Source organism: Varroa jacobsoni, unplaced genomic scaffold (genome assembly GCF_002532875.2).
Source record: "Varroa jacobsoni isolate VJ856 unplaced genomic scaffold, vjacob_1.0 scaffold_295, whole genome shotgun sequence".
Taxonomy (NCBI): domain Eukaryota; kingdom Metazoa; phylum Arthropoda; class Arachnida; order Mesostigmata; family Varroidae; genus Varroa; species Varroa jacobsoni.
In genome coordinates, this window is record NW_019213197.1 from 89,368 (window position 1) to 111,986 (window position 22,619).

Here is a 22,619-nt window from a genome sequence, read left to right on the forward strand (position 1 = left end):
ATGACTAATAAATAAATCTCGGCTGGCGCCAAAATTCATGGAGAAGGATCAATGGATGGATGAGCTCTATTTGCATTAGTTAATTTAAGTAGCGAATAATCATCATTGAGCAGCAATAAATTGATTTTTCTGTCGATTGGCTTGCTAATTTTGATTAAGAACTTCGTGCCTTACATATTGCGAATCAGTCTAATAACAAATAACAGAAATCAATACCACGGGAACCGAATCAACAGGCTGATCGATATTTCTTAAACACATTAGCAATTGCAATGACTGGGTCTATAACTTTTTGAACGAATTTTTAAATTTTTAATTTTAATTTGAACTAATAAACGTGACTAGGCCTCGGATAATAGACAATCGCGGTCGTCATAACTGTAAATTACTTCCAAAAAAAAAGACGCGCGCAATCCAATTGGATTATAGAGTTCTGGACGCGTAAGAATAATTTTATTTGAAGTTGAAGAGAATAAAAGCAAACATAAAAGATGTTATATATACATACATATGTTATATATATGTATATATATATATATATATATATATATATATATATATACTTGTATAACATATACCATTGACAAGTCGTTAACTTTAAAAATAGACTCTCATGACCGAAATTTGTGTTCTATAAAACATCTGTCCCGAAAATATGTGCATTTCGACCTTCTATAGGCAAATGCGTAAGGGGTAATGCAAACGAAAAATTTCAAGCGATAACATAGCAACGCACACACAATGTCATCAAAACGACAAATATCGCCAGCAAGGAGACTGTTCAGACTTCTTAAAAATAATCCCGCACGAATGAAGACAGCCTCTCCAACTACTAGATTACTATTTAATTTTGCTAGCTAGGTTCTGCAGGCAATATGAATTGCTTCTGCTGTAATTCTTAACCCGCTTATTAAGTAAGGCAAGTTCACCTTGATAGGCTTACACAAATTTAGCTTACAAATCATTAGCTTCCAGCTGCCATCCGGCCTGCAATTCACCTGCACACAGAATGCCCCGTTCAGACCGTAAGCTTTGAAACCGCATGATAAAGGGAACGCGCATCAATCCTTCGTTTCTATACAAAGGAAACATCGTAAACGGAAGCGGAACATTGGCGTCGCAAGGGAAAAGAGCAAACGCGGGCAATTTAAAAATTAGAGATCCGGAGCCTCAAACTAGTGCCATGGTGCCCTTAGCCATCTCATAGCGATCCGTTTGCCGCCGACCATTCTAGCTGAATCACTAACCCAAAGGGCACTCCTATTTATACACAGCATCAATTCTTACAGTGATGATGTATGTAAGTTTATGCGTTACCGTCGAAGTTGCTAAAATTGAGTTAGATCTCATTTTATTCCACACCCACTTTTTCTGTGCTAATGATATAATGTCCCCTTTGATAGTCATCCATGAATATACCAGGCCGTCAAAATCTTAAACTCTAGCCAAGTTTTATACAAAAGTCGTACTACTAGCGTTATAGTTAGCATGCCAATCTCGGTTTACCCCCTTCGCCATCTCTAAGCGTTGGCGCCATGAAACAGGGGAAGAGAAGCGGACAAGAAACGGTGCACGAAACGGAGGAATCGTGCGGTAGTTTCAAGCGGCCTTCGTCCTTCGCGCAGTCGCCTTGGCCACCAGACGGCGCCACGGGTGTGCTCTGACAGGCCAAGGGTGAATTAAGCGAACATGGAACGCGCAGGGACTGGGGAACACGATTTCGGGGGGGGTCGGCGCCATCTTGAATTCTGGGCCCTCTATAGACGAAAGAGGCTACGGAGTCTACGTGAGGAGGATTCGGTGCATGAAGTGTTGTTCACTATAAACGGATACCCACGGTCTGAGTCGTTTTTTTGACGAAAGATTAAGAGTGCGAATAGCGAATATAGAGCGAATGTAGTGGAACGTCAAAACTGACAGCATGAAGCGATAAAGGAGCAGTGACCATTTAGGTAGGTATTTTTAGATGCGTCAAGAAGCTGAAGAGGACGGTGGAACACTGGTCTATACATGAGTGTTCTATTCTGAACGGGACGTGCAACATACCTATTTTCCCTGCTTCGTTAAGAAGCTACTACTTACACATGGCCTCCTAAGTTGCCGAACGCCGTCTCCCAACCTGCGTATACAGCTATATTAGATAAACTCAATTAGCTTACGACTTACGGTAATGGAAGCTAAAGGAAACTCGTGTATGAAGACTGAAATTCCTGACACAACTAAGCAAATCATCCTCAATATGAATCTAAAATTTAAAAGAGAATTATATATCATTACATTTATATTTAGCATCCTACCGCCAATTCGGAAATGTCCTAGAAAAACGCGTCATTACGATCATGCGAAACATTTTATAGATCAGGCTGGCGCGCTATGACGTCATTCGCGGGAGCTTTTTTGTAAAGAAAAAAGAAACCGTACTCTTCTGGAACACTTAAAATAGTGCGGGGATTGTGTGATCTAAACTAAAGAAACCTCAATCGAATATACATAGACAATGGATATTGTATGCGGCGATATTTTTGCCACAACCTATATGTATTAAAAATCCATCTGTGCACTATGAACATCTTATGGAGGTGTGTCCAGTCTATGGCAAAGCGCCTTGTATGGACAAATTGAAGGTGTCATGATACGTTAAACTGGAGTTCATCAACATTTGGAAAGTTTCTTGTTCTGTGATTGCTCGTGTGCGTAACAGAGATAAAATAGGCGTAGGTTACAAACTCCCTTTGTTTCGGTTTCAGGTGTAGATGTCCTAGAGGCGACTTCCAAGGTACTGTAGTAGGCATTAGTAAAGAGATGTCGAAAGTCGCGAAGTCAGGTCTGAAATTTGTAAAAAAGCGAGTCGCAGGCCATAAGCGCTCTGCAGAGGTGAGTAATTGAGCCTTCAGATTGAACTGATGGCTTTTAAGCGAAAAAAAAATTATATGCCGAGTAATTTCATTTTTAACAATGGCATAACAACAGTCTGTATTTAGCTTATGATATCTATGTGTAATTCGATTCGAGCGAGAAAGACAAATTCAGATTCAAATGTATGTTGCTCGAAACTTTTTTTAAAACCAACAGATAGTAAATTATACATTAAATTACTACCACGTGGTTTTTTATGCATCGCTTTTTTTTGTTCGGCGTCAATGTAAATGAACAGTTTATAAAAAAATAGTTCAGTCACCTGACACAAATTCTTAAAAATTTTAAACGAATTGTTAGAACCCACTAAAATATAAGAACTTACACAGACGCTATTCATTATGATATATTTATTGACGCTGCACTTCCAAGATCCATAATGGACTAAACGTAATTTCTAGACGACTATACGGAAGTTATTATGTAACGTTTCATGAACAAAACTAGCTAAAGGATCATTTAATAGGGGTAGGACAAGGACGATTTGGTTGGACCAATTAGTACGATGCCACAATATTACCTTATAGGTCAGCTTCCAAGATCCAAAATTTTACTCTAGAATATCTAGAATTCTTGTTCTACACTTGTTCCTATATATATATATATATATATATATATATATATATATAGGAATTTGAATAAGAAAGATATTCTTGTTTTCGAAGGCAAACTATGCGCGTGTGTGGCGTTGGGCAGTCCCGGCGCTCCGACCAAAATATCCGTTTAGGTCAAATACTAGCTTTCTATTTCGCTTCGCCTCTGCTTAGTAAAGGCACCGTAAAGCAATGTACACCTATTTAAATACTAGTATCTTAGAATTTAGAGCCTGTTTATTTGCTACTTTATGAAAAGCGCATATATATAAAAGATTGTGCGACTTCCTATTAACGATGTGTCCATGTTGGCCAATAATTTGGGGGGGGGGGGCGACGGCCACGGTGACGACGGGTGGCTAGGAAATCGAAGAGGAGGCATACGAACGAGAACTTGCAATCCAAGCAGCGCGAGAGGCCGGTCTCGCCAGCAGCATTCACCCATCTCATCAGGTATTTCGATACCACATCAATGCTATCCCGCTCGACTGTCTTCGATAGACAAAATGTTACCGAGTATTTTTTTCACACTAGAATGATCGTAGGGTATGCATTGTTCGTGCAGTGTCTGGATGACAATCCGTTAATTGATTTCTTATTTTACATACTATGCCGAACGTTTTGTCCACGTCTTATGCGTTGAGTGATACAATACTTTCTCGAAAGTTAACGCGGCGAAGCTAGGCATCACTTCTTTCATGTCAGTTTAACTTAGTCTATAATAATATACTAGTGTAACTTTATTTGCTATCAACTGAGAAGCATAGCGACTCAAGGCTCAATTGTTTTATCACCGTAATGACCGTGCCACAACCGATTCAGAAAGTTAAAAATAACTTGGCACAGAACTTCCTTGCAGGCCCATTCAGACAAGCTATCTGCGTCCACAAAAGGTCCCTGGCTAAACAATGTTTCAATTGACACGCAGCATTAGTTTCCTAGGGTACCTTGCCAGTTCATCTACGTGAGTCGCAGGTATAGCGTTAAGTGATTTTCCAACAGAGTTTCGATAACGGCGTTTTGCATTAATCTGTAGTTCTGATCTTTTTCGTTCTTCCTTAGCGTTGATACGTCCTGGCATATTTTCTGCTTTTTTATTTCAAATATGCACACTTAAATAATGGTAGTGTTCAAAACAAGGGGGATCGATACAATCTTTATCGATCCTCTTTGTTATACTAAATGTTTAACATTTGCCACATATTTCTCTTGTCAGTACTATTATAGACCGTCAACGAGAGAACGGCAACGTAAATTATTATTTTGGTGTCTATTTCGTCTCTTTTTAGGAAGAAGGGAGGAAATAAAGTTTTGTGTGTGATTTTATTATATCAAATAACAATAGCCGGATTAGCTTGAAGAAAGTTCAAGCAGAGCCCAGTGCAGCTTCTCATGATAACAAAAACAAGTTGTGTTAAAACTATTAGCGTTAAGGGGGTCTTCAACAAAGGTGTCTACAAGGCGCTCATGAGAAAAATACCTAACGTAATCTTGTATTGTTTGCACACAAGGTGGCTCATATTGCTCAATAGCGCTTTTGGCTAAAATGGCGTTTGTATTCGATTGTTTAAAGTATGCATGATGACGTTTCGTCCGTTTTCAGGCAAGCTGAAACACATGTTTCATGCATCAGTAGATTTGAGTAAAAGTTTGTCAGCTAAACTATAATTAAAGTTCGTCCTAGCGTATAATTTGTATTATTTATCAACAGTGGTAAGAACTAAGAGCTATTCTACAGCTCAATCAATGTTTGCCGTTTCTCATAATGATCTATTACGGTTAACACACTCGCTACAATCTGAAAACGTCTAGAAGAAAGTAGCTTCACATAGAAATGGAACTGCAAAAAAAAAAAGAGAAACTTTTGCAATATGAAGCATTTTCTTTTAATAACCAAACTTAATTTGGTAATCAACTCGTTTCCATGAGCTGCAGCTTTATGATGTAAGCTTCAAGTAACTGCGTATGCATTTTGAATAGTAAGTTTTAAACACTCAGTTCTTTAGCAGCATATAATTGTATGAGCTACGGTCATGTAATGTAAAATACGGTAATACAAAAGAGTGACATCACAATGGTTCTTATAAACGTAAAGCAATATCGTTCAAACTTACAAAGAATGGCATCTGTTATTTATGATCCTCAGGGGGAATATAGAGAGGGGTGTTGGTGGACAACTCTGATTGCCCCTGTAATATAACGCTCTTGTCTGTTCCAAATGGTAACGATCGCTTTTTTTTAGCCATCGGAAGATAAATAATATTAGGCCAAATAAGAACGCTTATGTGAGAATAAGCAACTCATTGAATGAACAAAGTATCTATACGACGAATCTTCATTTCATACGCAGGTCATAATTGGCTCAACGAAGTATTTGGCTTTTAAGTGTGAGCTTACAGCGTACTTAGAAGCTGATGGATGAACCTTAAATCAAGTGAGTCAAGATTTTCTTGAAGCTTTTATAAAAAAAAGTTCTTCTGAACTAGTCGAGCTAATTTCAAGTCTAGATATTTTACCTGCCGCTCACTCGAGTTGAAACAAAGCTCCGAATTAGAGCACGTAGTACTGCTGGAAGTTCATGAGAGTCATCGGGGATAATTTTTAGTGGATCCTAATAACTTCTAAGCATACGATGACAGTTAAAAGAAACTTAAAAAAAATTCAAAAAGTAATGCAAGCCACACCCATTTCTACTCTTGAAAGTTTATTATAAGCGTGTTTCCTTGGTGCCTTCTCGTTACTGTTTATGATCAAGGCCTGATCTCTATAGATATATAATTTTTGTGAAAGGATTAAGACCTGCTAACCTAGCAAGCTACTTAACAGTTGGATCGGGAAGGATTTTATGAATCCGTCAAACAGCAGTTAAATAACGAGTATTTGATTTTGCGACAGAATTGCTTGTTAAACTACTATAATCCTTGAATAATACGGGAAAGAGCACTAAACGATAATGTTTTAATGCCACCATTATAAGCACTACATATAAACACGGTGATCAACACAATGAGATTTTGTTGCATTTATTTAAATTTAGGCAAGGTTTATCGACCATTTTTGTCCGTTTTTTTTGCTCTTGAATGTTTACCTTGGCTAAGAATACTTGTATTTATTCGTTTGTTACATAAATATCAGGTTGGAAGGAAAGTTTCAACATTTTAAGGAAAGACATCTTCCTAACTTACCTCGTGGTTGTTTACTTCTGCGTTCGTCCTGCTCTACCAGAGTACTGTAGTAGTATTGCGTGGTCAGTGCAATTTTAACGTGAAAGATTCCCTCAAACATGGACGCTCCAGGTGGGAAAGTGCGTTTTTGCCACGTACTATGTATTTCGTCAAGGCCAAAACACTGCCGTGACAACCAGGTATATTTGTCTTATAGACGGCAATGACGCTGTCGTGAAAAAAAACTGCTCAAGAGTGGTTTACCAAGTTTAAAGGCGATATTCCTAACCTAACGGATACTTCCCGCCCTGACCGACAATATGAGCTCAATAACGAGCATTTAAAGGCACTTTTGAAAAAGGATGACCGACAAATAACTCGGAAATCGACCAAAAAGACGAGTTGTAGTCACAGACCGTCGACAATTATTTCAAGTCCCTTGGGTTTACACCGATGCTTGACGTTTGAGTACTTCACAAATTTTCTGGCTCCAACAAAAAATTACGGATTGATGCTGCATCTTAACATCCCGCCCGGTATCGAACGTCACGTGACCACAATGACACAGGCGTTGCATAGGTGATCAGAAGTAACGCTTGTATGTCAACATGTGTCAGATATCAAAACGAGTGGGGCTTTAGGAGGGAAATTCAAGCTTAGGGTCTGACCAAATCTTCATAAAAAAAAAAGATGTTTCGCGTCTGGTGGGATTTCATGTGCCTTATTCACTGGGAATTGTTGCTCATGAACGTACAATTGATTTGCATATTTAGTTGGCCTAGTTATATCATTCTTACATGAAAATCTATGTAGTGATGTATATGTTAGTATTTTTAAAAAGTTTGCGATGTGCTGAATAAGTTTAATTTTAAAGTTAACATTCGGGTTGAAAATACTGCTTGACGATTGAAAATTTAACACGGTGTTCTACGTGACTGAGGTTTTTATCAGCGCCATTCGATGGATCTCGATGAATTTAGTAAAACGTGGGTATATCTTTATACTTAAAATGGGTATTTTTGAACAAAAATAATGAATAACAATGGGGTTAAGATGCGTTTTGAGCTGCCTTACAATAGTTTTTTTTCCGAATTTTTACCTAATGCGTAGAAAAACCTAATATATTTATTTCAAGAGAAAAATGCCAAAATGTAAACATTATATTAAAAAAAAACCAAATCAAACATTTTTATGGTTTAGTGATGTTTCAGAAACAGGATTAATATGCCAACCAAGATATATTAAATATATGTCTTCATTCAATACAAATGTATTGGAAACCAATACGAAACAAATTCAGAGTTGGCTGAGCAGTTAGAACAAATCTTGTTTTTAATGGTACACATTGAAAACGTTGTCTTCTCAATATGTCATTCATTATTCCTCTCCTCCATTTCCAAGTGTGATGGTATCTCCCTTTGGATATCTATACATATATCTAGATGCTATATATGGTTGACGTTATAAGGTTCTTATAGCAGCCTGTGGAGTTTTCCAAAGTTCTCATGTCCGACTTCATGACTTCAAAATGTCAATTTAATTCACTTAGAACTTTACGTATTATATTTGTTATTGGGTAAATACAAACTAATATTGTTATTCTTATTGTCATCTATTAATGCCTGCAAAAAAAAAAGCTCTTCAGAGGGCAACGATTGCAAAGATTATCGACATTATAGCTATTCTTATTTCGTTATATCAGACGTCTTTCCGCCAAATAATGAAATCTCATTAGAAAAAGGATTAAACTAGCCCTTCGAAGCGATGATCGTCAATAATAGCTGATATGAAAGCTCGGAAAAACATTAGATAAATCGTATGAGCCGTAAGGCCAGTTGAAATACATTTGTTAGTATTAATGGAGTATTAAATTCTTACAAGGATTCTTTATGATTATTATTATATAACTTAATCAGTGGGCTCACCTAAAAGCAGTTGAACAGAATTTCAAGTTTTGTGAATCAAAGTTCTTGACAAATTAGATAGTCTACAACTATATACACAACAGACGATACAGGGTACTGAATAAGTAGGTGGCCTTCAGACAATTGAGTGCTTAAATTATTAAAGCTACCATCAATAGCTTAAATTTTCAAAATTTAAGCACACTAAATCTTCTGTTTATTATGCTATACACACGCATCGGTTTAATTTAATTTGAAACAAAATTGGTGACAAGGAACTTCGCTATTGTCGGCAAGCAATAAGTTAAAGAAAATGCCTAAATTAGTTACTGTTTTTGTCATTGACGAACAGCGCCAGCTTCAGATACATTGAGGCCTCTTAATAAAATTGTATACGATTTTTTTTTTATCTTCTTCTATAAGTCCAAGGTCTTTTACAGTTTTCTACTAAAAACAACAAAAAGTCATTTGTTCTCAATTCAGTTAACTCTTACCTCAGGAAAAACTTCCCTAACAAACACCATTGTAACTGCAGTCAAATAGGCCAGGGGTACTGCCGGCTAAGCATTCGCATGTTCAGAAAAACTTCTAGTATTTGTAGTCTACAGTGTTTTAGTTAATATGCATGTAAGCTTAACAAGTGAGTCAGTCTGACGATGATCTTTGCTGCAGGTACGAACGGTGCTCCCTCCAAAAGCTGAAAAGGATGAGGGCGATAGCGCCCAGTCGGCTTCAAACCCTCTGGAACCGGTAACGTCGGTGAGAGCCTTGCTTTTTTACAAAAATCAATCAGTTCGCTGATCCGCGTAAATTATAGCAAAATCATAATGTGTAACACTATCTATGAAGAACGAGAGCTGCACACGATTATAGCAAGCAGTAAAAGCCCATGCGATACTGCATCTACATACGAAAGGGAAGCACGGAGCAATGTTAGTTACTTCGAACAGTATTCTTCGAGCTAAAAGAAAATTGATTTTAGAAACTGATACTATTGAACTTTTAACATTCTCTGGAGGCTTCACTTCAGAGTTAGTCAGTCCACTGTCTTTTTTTTTTTTTTTTATTTGCTACCAAATCCCAAAAGGTAATACTGCTTGAGATACCTAGATGTTTTATTATCCGTTTTAGTCGTCGAACGTCTGTTCGCTTAAAGATAAGCGAGAAACATAATCAGTTCGCTTTTCGACCACTTTTCTCAATACTGTATCTTCCAAAAAGTTTGTTTTTAATAACAATAATAGTGACCAAATCAACTGTTAATCTATTTCGTTAAGTTAAGAATTCGAAGACCTCTTGTTAGGTTTGAAGTTACTTGCTTTTTGAAGTACTTTATTGCAGGATACAAGTTATTCACTAATCAGGAATTAAGTATCTATAACTCGTATTTCCGTTTAACTTACTATTTGACGATAAGGTAATTGTGAATTTAGAATAATGGCTTTCCTATCAAGAGTAAAATAGTGAACGTGAATAATCAAACGTCGGCTATTTTCGAAATGAAAAAGGTAAAAAAATCCAGCGAGGACTGGGAGCTGTTTAATAAGCTCCTCGGAAAGGTTGAGACTGCGGTCGCTTCGACAGTTCAAAGCATCGAGAAGGTCAAAGAGTCCTCAGTAGTCGAGGAAATTATCGCTAAAGAGCAGAAGGAAGCCGTTGTTATTCCAGAGTATAAAGGTGTCAAGTCGCTCGAAGAGGCCAAGCGTGAAAAAGAGGAACGTGAAAGGGAGGCGCTTAGACAACGCAGAGACGCTGACGGTAATAATTTATTTCCCTACATTAATTGATATGGTTATTAATATGACACTATAATGTATATAAAAACGTTAATAGTTATTGACAAATTCCCGGAATAGAATGGTGGTTCTAAAAATGATGGGAAGTGTGTTCAGCAGCAGAATTGATCAATGGTTTTTATCATTTTATCTAGGCTGACCAGTGGGCAACCACTGTAATGAAAAGTATACTAAATCTAAAAATGAAGCAGTGACCCGCTTATTATCGTTTGCATAGTCGTAAAAAGGCCCATAGAAACTATACCTAATTACTATTTGTGTACTTACGTCTTTAAGCAATATATAAATATTTGGGAAGTAAGTCTTACTTTCAACATTTACAATCAATAATAGCTCTGGTTACGCCATTTTTAACTTAATGTGGACGTTAATCCACCGTATGGCTCTTGAAAAAGCATTCAAAAGGTGCATATATATGTATATATATATATTATGCTTATTCACCCTATCATCCAAGTGTCCCCGCTAAACTGTTCAAAGCGCTGCCTTTAAACCTGGCCGACCTTTACATATACTGACACTCTTAAAATAACAATATTCAAGGATCCAATGGGCTACCCCTGGTAAAGGACAGCACTTTCCTTTTAAAGTAAGTTTCATGGATGATCGCATATCTGATGCTCCCTGGAGCATGAAGAAGTATCCACATTTTAGTTGACGGCCGAGGTGCTTGATTTAAAGTAAGCATCGGTTACGTCGATCGCCTCCCTGCCTTTCGACGATAGTTGTAATCGTAGTAAGTATATGGAGCGGCCATGAGGTCAAACCAATGCTTTTGAATACTGATGAGCGTTCTTTTCTGAGAAAGGAATATATTAGACATATACAGGCACAATTTGTTTGATGAGTTTAATTTTCCTGACAAAAGATTAGATTGTTAGCAAAACGAGGTGGCCTTTGCTTTCTGAACGATATGGTTTATCATGTATGGGCATTATCGGGCCGGCTTCTGCTCTTTTCGTCTGCCATTGCTTAGTCTCATTGCTTTAATTATCTAATGTTACAGAATGGGAGCGAGCCCTAAACACTTTCGACAAAAAGCAAACTCCAGATTTTCTTTGCCTAGACGCGTCATCTGCAAGCGCCACTGACGACGGGGGAGAACCAAAACTTTCCTTCGCTTATTACAGGTGAGCTTTATAAGGAAAAGTGTTAAAATACAGTATAACAGGAGCACAGACTCCAACAAGCTTGATTTTCGTGAACGTTTTCGCCTATACGTCGAAAAGTAGATTTTTTACGATTTATAGATCATTGATAAACCCATTCTAAACTTTTATTTTGCACCGAAGGAAACCAGAAATGTGATACTTGGGCTTCTGGTGATTTGTAGATGGTAGAAAAAGCTGGATATTAATTAAATGTCAGAGGAGATAAAGTTGGCCATAGCGCTCGTGTATTTTCATATCATTGGTCTGTTTAGTCGAAGTACATAGAATGTTTACCGAATTTTTTTCGTCCAAATTCGCCCAGATTATAAGTAGATTCACTTTAAGAAGTTGCTTTATTTAGGAATTTACTTACACAAAACCAGGGGAATATCTTCTATTTCAAACTTACTTGAAGACTTGCTCGCTAGAGACTACCTATTCACAGCAGCACGTTTGGACTTCTACACTTCAGCCCTTCTTCTGGTCCTTCGGCGATCCCGAAAACTCCTCTCGAGGTCGACCCTTTCGACACGTCGTTTATTTCGCCGGTGGTACAGGACAGTGGATCAACTGTCAAGTTGGACGAAGAGGATCCCTTTGACACACAGAAGATTGATAAAGGAATTGAGGAGGCAAGTTATTGATGGGACCCCGTTTCATGTATTATTGCTGCTTACTTACAAAATAAATTACTAAATTAAAAAGATCGTCTGTTCTTTAACAGGTGGCACAGCTAACGCAGAAAAGGATGTCGCTTTCTGGAGGAGTGAATCCTTTCGGCGGCTCTTCATCTGGATCAGGAGTGCAAGAAGATCCTAATCCACGGGTTCGGCCACCCTCGCGGCCTACAGCAGGCTCATCTCTGTTCAGTTCAACTGAATGCTCACCCGTAGACATTCCTGATGACGTGCAAAACTTCTTCAAAAACGCTTCGCGTCGCTCGTCAACAAATCCATTCGACCCTCCAACACTCGCCGCACCTCAACAGCTAAGCACTGAAGATACGATTCGAACCGGGGCAGCTCTGCTCCAGGCAATTGCCAGTGAATTTGCTGACAAAGACGACGATGACGACCTCTATCATCGGTACTTCACAGGATGTCCCTTGCATTTTTTTTACTCTTCTATACCAAATGTTTGCTATTATATTCCCTTTTATGTAGTGAAATAAAGCTCGTGTTGCGATTTCGAGTAATTTAGTTCGACTAATAGACTGCATTAATTTTAATTTTTTTTTTTCTAAGCATTCATTTTAAGAGCAACGCATGTGAATGCACAATCAAAAATGTTTTGCCTTCAAAGCGGCGTACTCCTTCTCATAAAGATTCATAAAGATTATGAAGGATTAGATTGTAATGTAGTTGGAAATTCAGTATGGCTGTATAAAAGAAAAATCCATAGATCTTAGCTGAGCTTTTTTTGTGCGTAAAAGTACACGTTGAGAGAAATCTTACTGAGTATAAACAATGGGTACTGTGTGTTTGCTAGACATCAACAATAAATAGTTATGCGTTGAAAGCAGACACAGTAAAACACATTTTATCCTAATTTATGGTATAAGGCGCAGTCAGCTATATTTAGGTAGATAAAAGTGAAAGCAGCTCTACAATAGAGTAGATCAGTTAGCCTAGTCTTAATGTGGACATTAGGAGCGTAATAATACGCTGATTTATGGTATATATATATATATATATATATATGGATGTTTGAGTGTAAATGCATAAATGAAAAAAAAATTTTTTTTAAACTAGGCTATCCCTAATTAGCTAGCTAGAAATACATACATCGGCCTGCACCATGTAGAAACAGCCACTTACTACCTTTGCAGGACACTTTCATCAAAAGGTGGGCTTCCGCCACCTTCGCCAATAAGCCCATTTTCAGAGTCGGACGCTGCCGTAGTAGATCAGGCCGTAGTACCGGAACTCATGGATATGTTAGCACCTACAGAAGCGAAAGCATCAAACATAGTCTCTTCCTCAAGTACCACGACTCTTAACCCGACCAACACGTTAGCCACAGTTAGCAGTGCCTTCAATCGTAAGTGTTAGTTATTAATATAGCGAGTATTCCGATTAACTCTGTGGTCGAGTATCCACTGAGACTGATGTCTACTTATGCTAGACCAAGTGGCCGTTTGTCTTGGGCATTAACTTCTTGGCCTTTCATACAATTAGGACAATATATCTCTGACCAAAAATTTGTGTATCCAAAGGCGACAATCCATTGGATTGGGGAACACTGTGAGAAACAGTCGAACAAGCAATGCATTTTAATAGTGTAAATAAGTATGCCTTCTTCGTTTTTAAACAATCGTTGTAGCGACGGCAGCGTCAATCGACCCGTTCACGGATCAGATGGTTGTTGTTGGGAATCTGTCGGAAGGTGTTCCCGTAACACCTTTAGCTCCTTCTGTGGCCCCCACACTACCGCCGCCTTCCAGCGACAGTGCTGTACCCGTGGACGCGTTTCAGCTGGCGTTCGGCAAAAAAAGCATCGACTTGGATGACGTGCCTCCTCAGGCACAGGCCGACTTGCCACCCCATGAGCTACCCCAGATGCTGCAGAGCATTAAGGACTCGTTTGATCCTTTTAAAGACGTCCAGCAGGGACTCGAATTGCCAACGACCAACGTACCTGGTGAGCATATGACAGCATAAACGCCTATGTTGCCCTTATATATACAGGACAAAACCTTTGATCTGGTTGAAAAACGATAGGCCAGTGAAAAAACCTACACGATAGGCTGGAACTAATACAAATAAGTAAATTCGCTAATCTGTAAGAAGTACTGTAATTTCAAATGTGTTTAGATTTCAGCTGCAGAATTGTAGGTAAAAACATATAGACATCTCTTAGATTACGACTGCCAACTTTTTTTAAAAAAATGAGATGATCATTCGTCTAGGACGGGCTGTTCAAAGGACACATCGGACTCGGCTACTACTGGTTGCCAACATTAAATTTCTACATGATTTAGTTCCATTTATTTAACATTTTTATTTATTTAATTTATTTATTTTTATTTATTTATTTATTAACTTACATATATGAAACAACGATGCATATCTGGGCCTGTTTCCTACGGTCCAAGGCAAAAAAAAAAGTGATACTTTATATATATAAAAATTTATTGTTATCGGAATCGGCAGGCCCGGTGTCGGGCGCGCCTACGCCAGGCTCGGATGTATTTGAGAGTGAGCTACGGCAACAGGAAGAAGAACTGTTCGGTAGCAATGACGGCAGCAAAAAAGCCCCCGAACCTCCAACGCTTCTTAACAACCAGCCAGCCCCACAGTTCCCATTGCTACCTTTGAGTAACCTAACAAATATGGATCGAACCCAACTCCAGAGACCTACGCCACCTCCGGCTGCTGCAATTCAAGGTGCGTAGACCTCAACGGTTGGACATTAACTATTATTGATGTTCAGGTATTACGAAAAGCTTATTTTGAACAAATGAGCATTTGCTTGGATAAGCATGTGATAATTGCTATTGTAATAGTTGTAGTTCTGTGGGTGCCTGGGTTATAGTGATAATTGATGCACTAAGATCTAGCAGGCTAATTAGAACCTTATATGTATATATATATAGAACGATTAGACCAGTTTGATTTCCTGTGTAAGTGTGTAAGCATGAAATTATATGAATTTTTCATTGAGGAAATGACTAAACGAAAAATTTCAATACAAGTTGTAGAAATACTACAAGGGACGACGTACAAGCGAGGAGGTCGTTTCGCGCAGGAGGTCCCGTTTACCAGGCGCAGATAAGACAACGTGTTTACAATAGCAGGCCTCGTTTTCCGGATTTGTTCCATATATTTCCGCTACGTTTACTAAACAGTTATATACAGACCCGACTCTTCTGAATCGAGCTTGAAGTAGGAGCATCATTTTTAGTTAACTTGGTTGCGTCTGAAGAGATACGGATCTTATATGCATTCCGTACCGGTGCCTCGAAGTGGGTAAACCCAGTAATGTTATTATCCATACCGCTCACTGTGCAATGAATTTGTACATAGTCTGTTATACCAATAACGCAAACTGACACTGACGTCGGAATTTCATATTGCGTTGTAAATATATTTATTTGTCAATATATATATTATTATTCTTATTATTATTAGTACCACTATTATTATTGTTCCGATTACCTCTACTAAGTTATTTTGGACAACCGGATTTAAGATGGTACCGTAGTTTTTTGCGCGAAAAAGGTACGATTTTATGAAAAATGGGTAGCACCTGTAAAGATTGGATATACCGTGTCTCAAAAAATCACGTCGCCATCTTTGGCACGCGCTGCTACGGCATACTTTCAAGGAAACATAAGTCAATGATTTGAATTAAGTTTTGCTATAAATTGAATATTAACATGTACTGCACTTATTAGAAAATTGGCTTTTGAGCCTTGACACCTGAATATATTACGTATCCGTTCAGTCTGACTACCGGTACTTTCCTTTGGACGGTTGTGCGTTTACTGCATAATTTGCACTTCCGCTAAGCAGTCACTACTTAGCCGCATCTTCTGTGCAATCAGCATAAACAATCTACGATTTCCAAGAAAAGTATAGCTAAAACAATGAGGACTGCGTATATATAAAACCGATTTGAGCGCTTTGGAGCTGGAGATTTCCAAGTTTGAAGCACAAGCCAGGCTCAGGACAGCTAGATAAAGGTGTTTCCTAGCTAACGGCTAGCCTGATCCAAGGGCGGCCTCCCGTCTTAAATTGCCTACACAAATAGAAACTGCCTTTGACGATTTATTCATCAGGCAGGCGAATCCTACATGTACTAGGCCGTGAGAGCTTTCGATGCCAACCGTTTACATAGATATAGATTGTAACACTTTCGACGGGAAAGTACCAATTTTGCACGAAATAGGGACCGGCGATGAAAAATAGGTAGGAGTTTATATAAAGATCTACAGCTCAAGAAATAAACTATTGAGCGGCAAGCAACTCGCTATACGGATATCTTATTTAGTGGGAGTAATGGTATCTAAGTTCTGCAAATAAGTTGGCGAATAAATTGCCTTAAAAATGGGTGCCCGGTTTTCTTTTCGGTGAGGAATCTGTACGTTGGCTTGACAGAGAAAAAAAGCCATGGAATGATCAACGAGATAATTTTAATAACTATAAGCTTACTCTCATCTCGACGTAGGTGGCCCCTTGCCTACAAATATGGCTTGTTTTTGCTCTGAATGATTATCGACTGATGCGAGATGAATATATATATATATATATAATGTCATGATGATTTCCATTGTTAACCAGAACGCAAACAAAGCAGCACACGGAGTTCTATCACGAAAGAGGATAGCTTGGTTGACATTAAGTGTGGATCCGTTACATCGAACGGCGCAAACAACGGTAGAAAAGCCAGCAACCCATTTTCTCCTGAGAACTCACAGCATGGATCGCTTTGTTTTCCGGAGAACCCGTGTATGAGCGAGACCGAACAAAAGGACGTTTCACTCCCGAATGATTCGCTTGGAAATACTGCTGCGGCTAAACCTTCCAGCCCGGAAAATCCTTTTGGATCGTCCACGGCTAAGAAGAAAAGTTCTTCATCGCCGGAAAATCCATTTTCACCTGGTAGTACAGCTACAATGACAAATACTGGTCGAGGAGAAACGAACAAAATCGCCTCACCCCCAAAATCTGAAAATGTATTTAGTCGAAAGACATCGCAGGACTCAAATCCGTTTAGTCCAACTGCAACTCTACCACCTGTAAACGTCGGAATTAATAATCCATTCGGAAAGAATGATGGTAAGTGGATTCACCTTTACTGTTAGACTCAACGTGGTCTTAAAACTACTATAAAAACTCTGTACTTTCAGTAGTAAAAAGTGCCAATCAAAATGAGCTTAGAATTGGGAAGCACGAAACGACCACGTACGTGTTGCTACCAATATTGGCGAATAGTTCAACTGCATCTTCTTAATGCTGCTTGAGTAGCTCAGGCGAGCCCAATATAGGCTGCGGCTGTGCAGTTAAAAATAATATTACCTTGATTAATTAATAATACCTACGGTAATAAAACCTTGATTTCCTTGATAACAGAAGCAGAGGCGACGGATGTCTCATTTTCGTCGGCGTTTGCTGCGTCTGCACCAGCGGCGTCTGCAACAGTGGTTGAAAACACTCCATTTACCTTTACCAACGAATCAGCAGACCCTTTCGATACAGAAAACATCGTTCCAGCTACAGGTACGTGTATAAATATCAGATTCTGTTTTTGGCGGCTTAATCCAATACTTACCATCTTACGGTGAGAGTCTATTCTAATTTCTTTGTAGACATAAGAAATTTACTCATGGCATCATAAATAGTGTACGCTATGTACTATAATATCAAGAAGAAAGACTTTTCAGGCTAGATAACAAGGGAAGGTTTTTCAAATCAGAGATTCACTTACGTCAGAGGCTAGAGGGTGTACTACAGTAAAATATACCTTTGCTCGTCCCTGGAAAATAGACAGCCAATACCTGTAAGAAGAGTTACGTCGATATCGTCGGCTGAACTGTGATAAATATACACACAGCTAATGCTAACTTCTTCGAAAATGAGATTCCACGCAATTGAGCGGTCCGTATAATATAGCCACGTTGCAAGACAAGTAAATGTACCTGTAAAAGAAAGCCAAAGAGGACACCAAGTGTTTTCGAACACCTAATCCCGCTAAAACCAGCTGAAACCAGCGAAAAATTTTATGCCCTGATCTTCTCATTGATAATGTAGCACCTTAGCGCAGCAGCACATCTCGCTGATCGTTGGATAATCCAACCGGAGCATATGAACCTCAAAAGGCTGGAGGAATTGCACAATGCTGTTGAATTAATTATTAACATAGTGTGCCAGAAGTAGGAATATAATTATAGACGGTGATTGGGTTGTTCAGTGTCCTACGACAGGACCCTGGGAGGCAAATTGTTTCAGTCGTTTTGCCCTCATCACACGGTACCGTTGAAAATAGCTAACAGGATTCAAGTTTTTACCTACTATACAAATGCCTACGAAAACAACTATCATTGAGCCTCTCATAACGTATTATGAAAGAAAAAAGTATCTGTATATTGTTTATTTCCTCCAAAGGAAAGGTAAGAACCCATAACAACTCAGCTCACCTTCCCTTTTTTGATATAGATCAAAGCACGTTGGGTGCATTCGCCTCGAAGTTTAATTCAACAGCTGATGGTGGGGTAGCCGAGCTGGATCCGTTCGAAGGCTTAGGTGGACGTAACCCGGTCGATATCAGCGGAGGCTTTGGGGGAGAAAGTTTTCAGAACGACTCGACGGATTATCTTTCCGAAGGCCTGATACCGACGACGCAGGTCAGTCAAATAGACAATTGTGGATACTGATTCATCTCCAGTTCTACATTACACACATAACGTATAAATATTTCTTAGTTAGATATAAACAGCGATATCAACTGATATATTATATGCATCGTATAAATCAATGACGGGCGTAAAAAGTAAAAAGTAAATTGTTCTTGTTTGATCTTGTTGTACAAAAATGTTGCGTGCAATAAATCAGCCGTACTTGTTTAATCTTTAATGCGTGCTTTACCTAAAGCTACGACATTGCACATTTTTTGTCCTCCATTACATTTTTCGATACATGCTATCCCCTCTATGTCGGTTGCTCTATTCATCAACTTCACTGGAGATGATATCATTTTATTGTGGAACATTGTACTATCAGTTTGTTCTCAAGATAAGTCCTATAGTTTCTAAATAAATTGAAGTGAATCTTTCAGTTTTTAGTTTCTTATGTCGCATACATGCTATGGGATAATTTGCCGATTATCATTCAGGTTCCGGACAATACCCCAGTCAAAAAGGCAAATCTTGCTGAGCCAAAGGACTCATTTGATTCCGACGAAGAGGAAGAACACATGAGGGTGACGATCAAACCCAAACTGCGTCCAATTGCTGATTTGGGTGGGGCCGGTGTCCCTCTACCGAAACTGGCAACGCCTATCAAACTTCTACCACCCCCAAAAAGTCCCTCACGCCAAGCCGGATACCAGGTGCAACCGGATCGTTTCAATCCATTTGACAAGGTAATTAATTTCCACATAAGCTGTTTTGATGATCCCTGATAAACGGGAGCGTAACATTGCTATACAAGAGTCCCACTAAAATACAAGGAACCTCCACTATATCTGTACACTAAGATACTATCACATTACGAACACAATTAACGACGAATATGACCTGTTCATACTCTTGTCACTTTTTAGTCAAAACTGCGACGATAATTATATTCTCAAAAGCCAACAAATGTCTCGTATAGTTACATAAAATTGATGTTTACTTGACTCCGCAATAGAAGTCCTTCAAGGGAAATTACAAAGTGACTTATCATAGTTATATCTATCAATTTTGTTCACCACATTTCTTTCACGCACCTCGTGTAAGTCATTCTTTTTAACCGCCTACAAAAGTAACTTGAATTGGTGTATACAGTTACCGTATAAGCCGTTTTGCATGCCTGTGATAAATGGAAGTATAGAACACTTACGATGTACTAAATACAGAGGGGATAGCTAATTGTCGATGAAGGCCACTGAAGCTTTGTGGCGCGAGACACTTTTTAAATCGCCTTCACAAAAGCCCACAACTTGATGCCAGCTTAAAGTTTGAATGTTTAATTTATCACCCCGTAACCCTGTGAAGCTGACTAATTCCTGTTAAATTTGTTCACTCTGGCTCTGGAATATTATTAATTTTGAATTTGTAGTAGTTGTTCAATGTTCAAACATGGCGAAAATTTACTGTACTTAGTAAATGTCGTAATTACTACATGTAGCGTCTGGCTGATGATTTAGGGCTCAATGAAGGCTGCGAAAACGGCAGATGAGGAATTGTTCAATGCGTTCGAAGACGCCTTGTTATCAGAAGGACAGGACGGAAAAGATGGCAAGGAGGACGTTGGACCTCCGCCAGCGCTTGGGGACTCCGCAGCGAAGCAGACAGGACCCCTGTCTCCATCAACTCCTCTATATGACGAGGATATTTCGCAGCCCCTTTCCGAGTGGAAGCCTAAAGTTGACGTCAGCCAAGGCTGGGATTTCTACCTTCGGTGGCCTAATAAGAAGAAGTTCACAGGTAAGTTCACCTGTGACATGTATGAGTTAAACATCTAGATATTATTAATTCCACATTGTCGTGTAGACATTGTCATCGTAAATATCTTATCTATATATATATATATATATAATATAATACTATACGCAGTCAGTTATAATTGCAATAATACAACAATATTAATTGAAAGAAAAAGTGCTTTCACTGAGAAAGTTCCGTGTCGATAGACGGCAAAACCGTTACCGTTTGCGAATAAGTTATCGCCTTATATTCTCTCCTATTGTGTAATCCCTTGAATATAGTATGCGTCTCTTCAATATCAATGCCGTAATTCACATAGAAATCAAAAAAGCAGCCGCGCATTGTGAGGCATCTCGTTAATAGTTTTCACTAGCATTATACGATTGATTTTCCTAAATAAGCAAATGATTTTTCCTACTTCACTTTTTATAGGCAGAAACCTGCCTACTTTTACGTGCCTGCCGCGTGTCTGTTATGATTAATCGTAGTCCGGTTCGATAACATAAATTTGGTTATGCGTTGCACAGGTGGTCAAATGTTTACACAATGTATTTGAGAATGATCTGCCGCTAAAACTAATTTCAATATTATTTTAATAGGAAATCGATACTGGAAGCCAGTGCACGTGAAGTTTGCAGACACAACTATTCTTTGGGTGATGAACAAAAGAGATGATTCGGATCCTATACAGGAAGTCCCTCTTCAAGGTTGCTACTCGCTGTCGGAGATGGCGCACCAGCAATTTGACCAGTTCAAAAAGATCTTCACCATCAAACTGCAGTACACCTTTTACAAGGAGACCGTTGGCGTCCGCAAAGGACAAATTGCCAAAGTCATGTCGGGACAGGTACGACTGTGATAATATTCTAGAAATGTGTTGGATTAATGGTCTGGCCTTTGTAACCCTTAAAAAGCGTGATGCTGATCTTTGCAACCTTTTAACGTATTCGATCATAGGAGTCGATCTATGGTAAACTAATAATATAGCGTATATACACGTAATAAAATGCCGTTGATTCTCTCGAATCTATGAAGTTCAAATACTTCTATCCGACGATTTTCCTTTTTATCTGGATAGTGCTTATCCCGAGTTGTCTCAGATTTGTAGGTTCTGTTTAATAGATGCACTCGTATCGAGCAGCAGCGTTCAACAGGGAACACAGTATTAGTCTTCCTCGATTAGTTTAACAAGGGTGATTTACTTTTAAATTCGTTCAACAAATCGATTGTGTGAGTATTATATTTATACGCTTTCGTCGAAGTTGTTATCCATAGGATCGAATGTTAGATTCAGTATAGGGTATTTCAGAAAAGAGTAAAGGCAATATAATAAGATAAAACTTTGTTGACAACGCTTTTTGAACAAGCTTATTTTTCGAACCTTTAGCAAAGCCATAAGTAAGCTAATAAGCAAACTGGTAAAAAAGCAAGGTAAAAAATTTTTTTGAAAAAAGCATCTTGAATTCCTACCAGGATCGCTTGATGCTAGCGCCGCCTAATATTCTGCAACACTGTACACAAATTCAAATTCAAGTGGCCTTTCTGCGTACCAATTACAGGTAAACTCAATGGGATCGGTAGCTAAACTAGGTCTCCCACTTCAACACGTCCCTCAACTTACTCAGCTTCTCAAGTTAGGAACTTCAGATATCGATAGCATAAGAACATTTGTGCAAGTCATCGAAGATGTCCTCTTTCGGTTAGTGGCGATCTGTTTGTATCTAATAATCGCTTCCACCTTTCGTTCACGCAGTTCCATCTCGAAGGTAGATAATTGTGTGGATCAACATGCGATAACAACATTAACACCTGGAATCGCTGCCCCTCTTAGTCATATCGTATATGCTCAGGACTGAATAAAGATTAAATAATGAAAGATAACCAGTAAAACATATAGTCGACATAAACTCAGACTTTGATACGTTAAAATGTTTACATTTGATCTTGCTCTAATTATTATTGATT

The 22,619-nt window shown here is 38.7% G+C and overlaps 1 protein-coding gene across 1 annotated transcript in view; it reads left to right on the forward strand.

Annotated features, from left to right (window-relative positions):
- The first annotated feature begins 1,562 nt into the window (after positions 1–1,562).
- The window catches only part of LOC111259114 (uncharacterized), a 28,068-nt gene continuing 7,011 nt past the window's right edge, over positions 1,563–22,619 (forward strand). The window contains exons 1-18 of the mRNA XM_022830848.2: positions 1,563–1,952; positions 2,748–2,874; positions 3,873–3,962; positions 9,250–9,336; positions 10,086–10,335; positions 11,380–11,503; positions 11,997–12,156; positions 12,249–12,610; positions 13,353–13,564; positions 13,847–14,164; positions 14,677–14,910; positions 16,807–17,304; positions 17,599–17,745; positions 18,682–18,869; positions 19,358–19,606; positions 20,375–20,654; positions 21,254–21,501; positions 22,214–22,353. Coding sequence (XP_022686583.1) covers positions 2,803–2,874; positions 3,873–3,962; positions 9,250–9,336; positions 10,086–10,335; positions 11,380–11,503; positions 11,997–12,156; positions 12,249–12,610; positions 13,353–13,564; positions 13,847–14,164; positions 14,677–14,910; positions 16,807–17,304; positions 17,599–17,745; positions 18,682–18,869; positions 19,358–19,606; positions 20,375–20,654; positions 21,254–21,501; positions 22,214–22,353 — 3,659 coding nt within the window. The 5' untranslated portion in view covers positions 1,563–1,952; positions 2,748–2,802. The remainder of the gene's footprint in view (positions 1,953–2,747; positions 2,875–3,872; positions 3,963–9,249; positions 9,337–10,085; positions 10,336–11,379; positions 11,504–11,996; positions 12,157–12,248; positions 12,611–13,352; positions 13,565–13,846; positions 14,165–14,676; positions 14,911–16,806; positions 17,305–17,598; positions 17,746–18,681; positions 18,870–19,357; positions 19,607–20,374; positions 20,655–21,253; positions 21,502–22,213; positions 22,354–22,619) is intronic.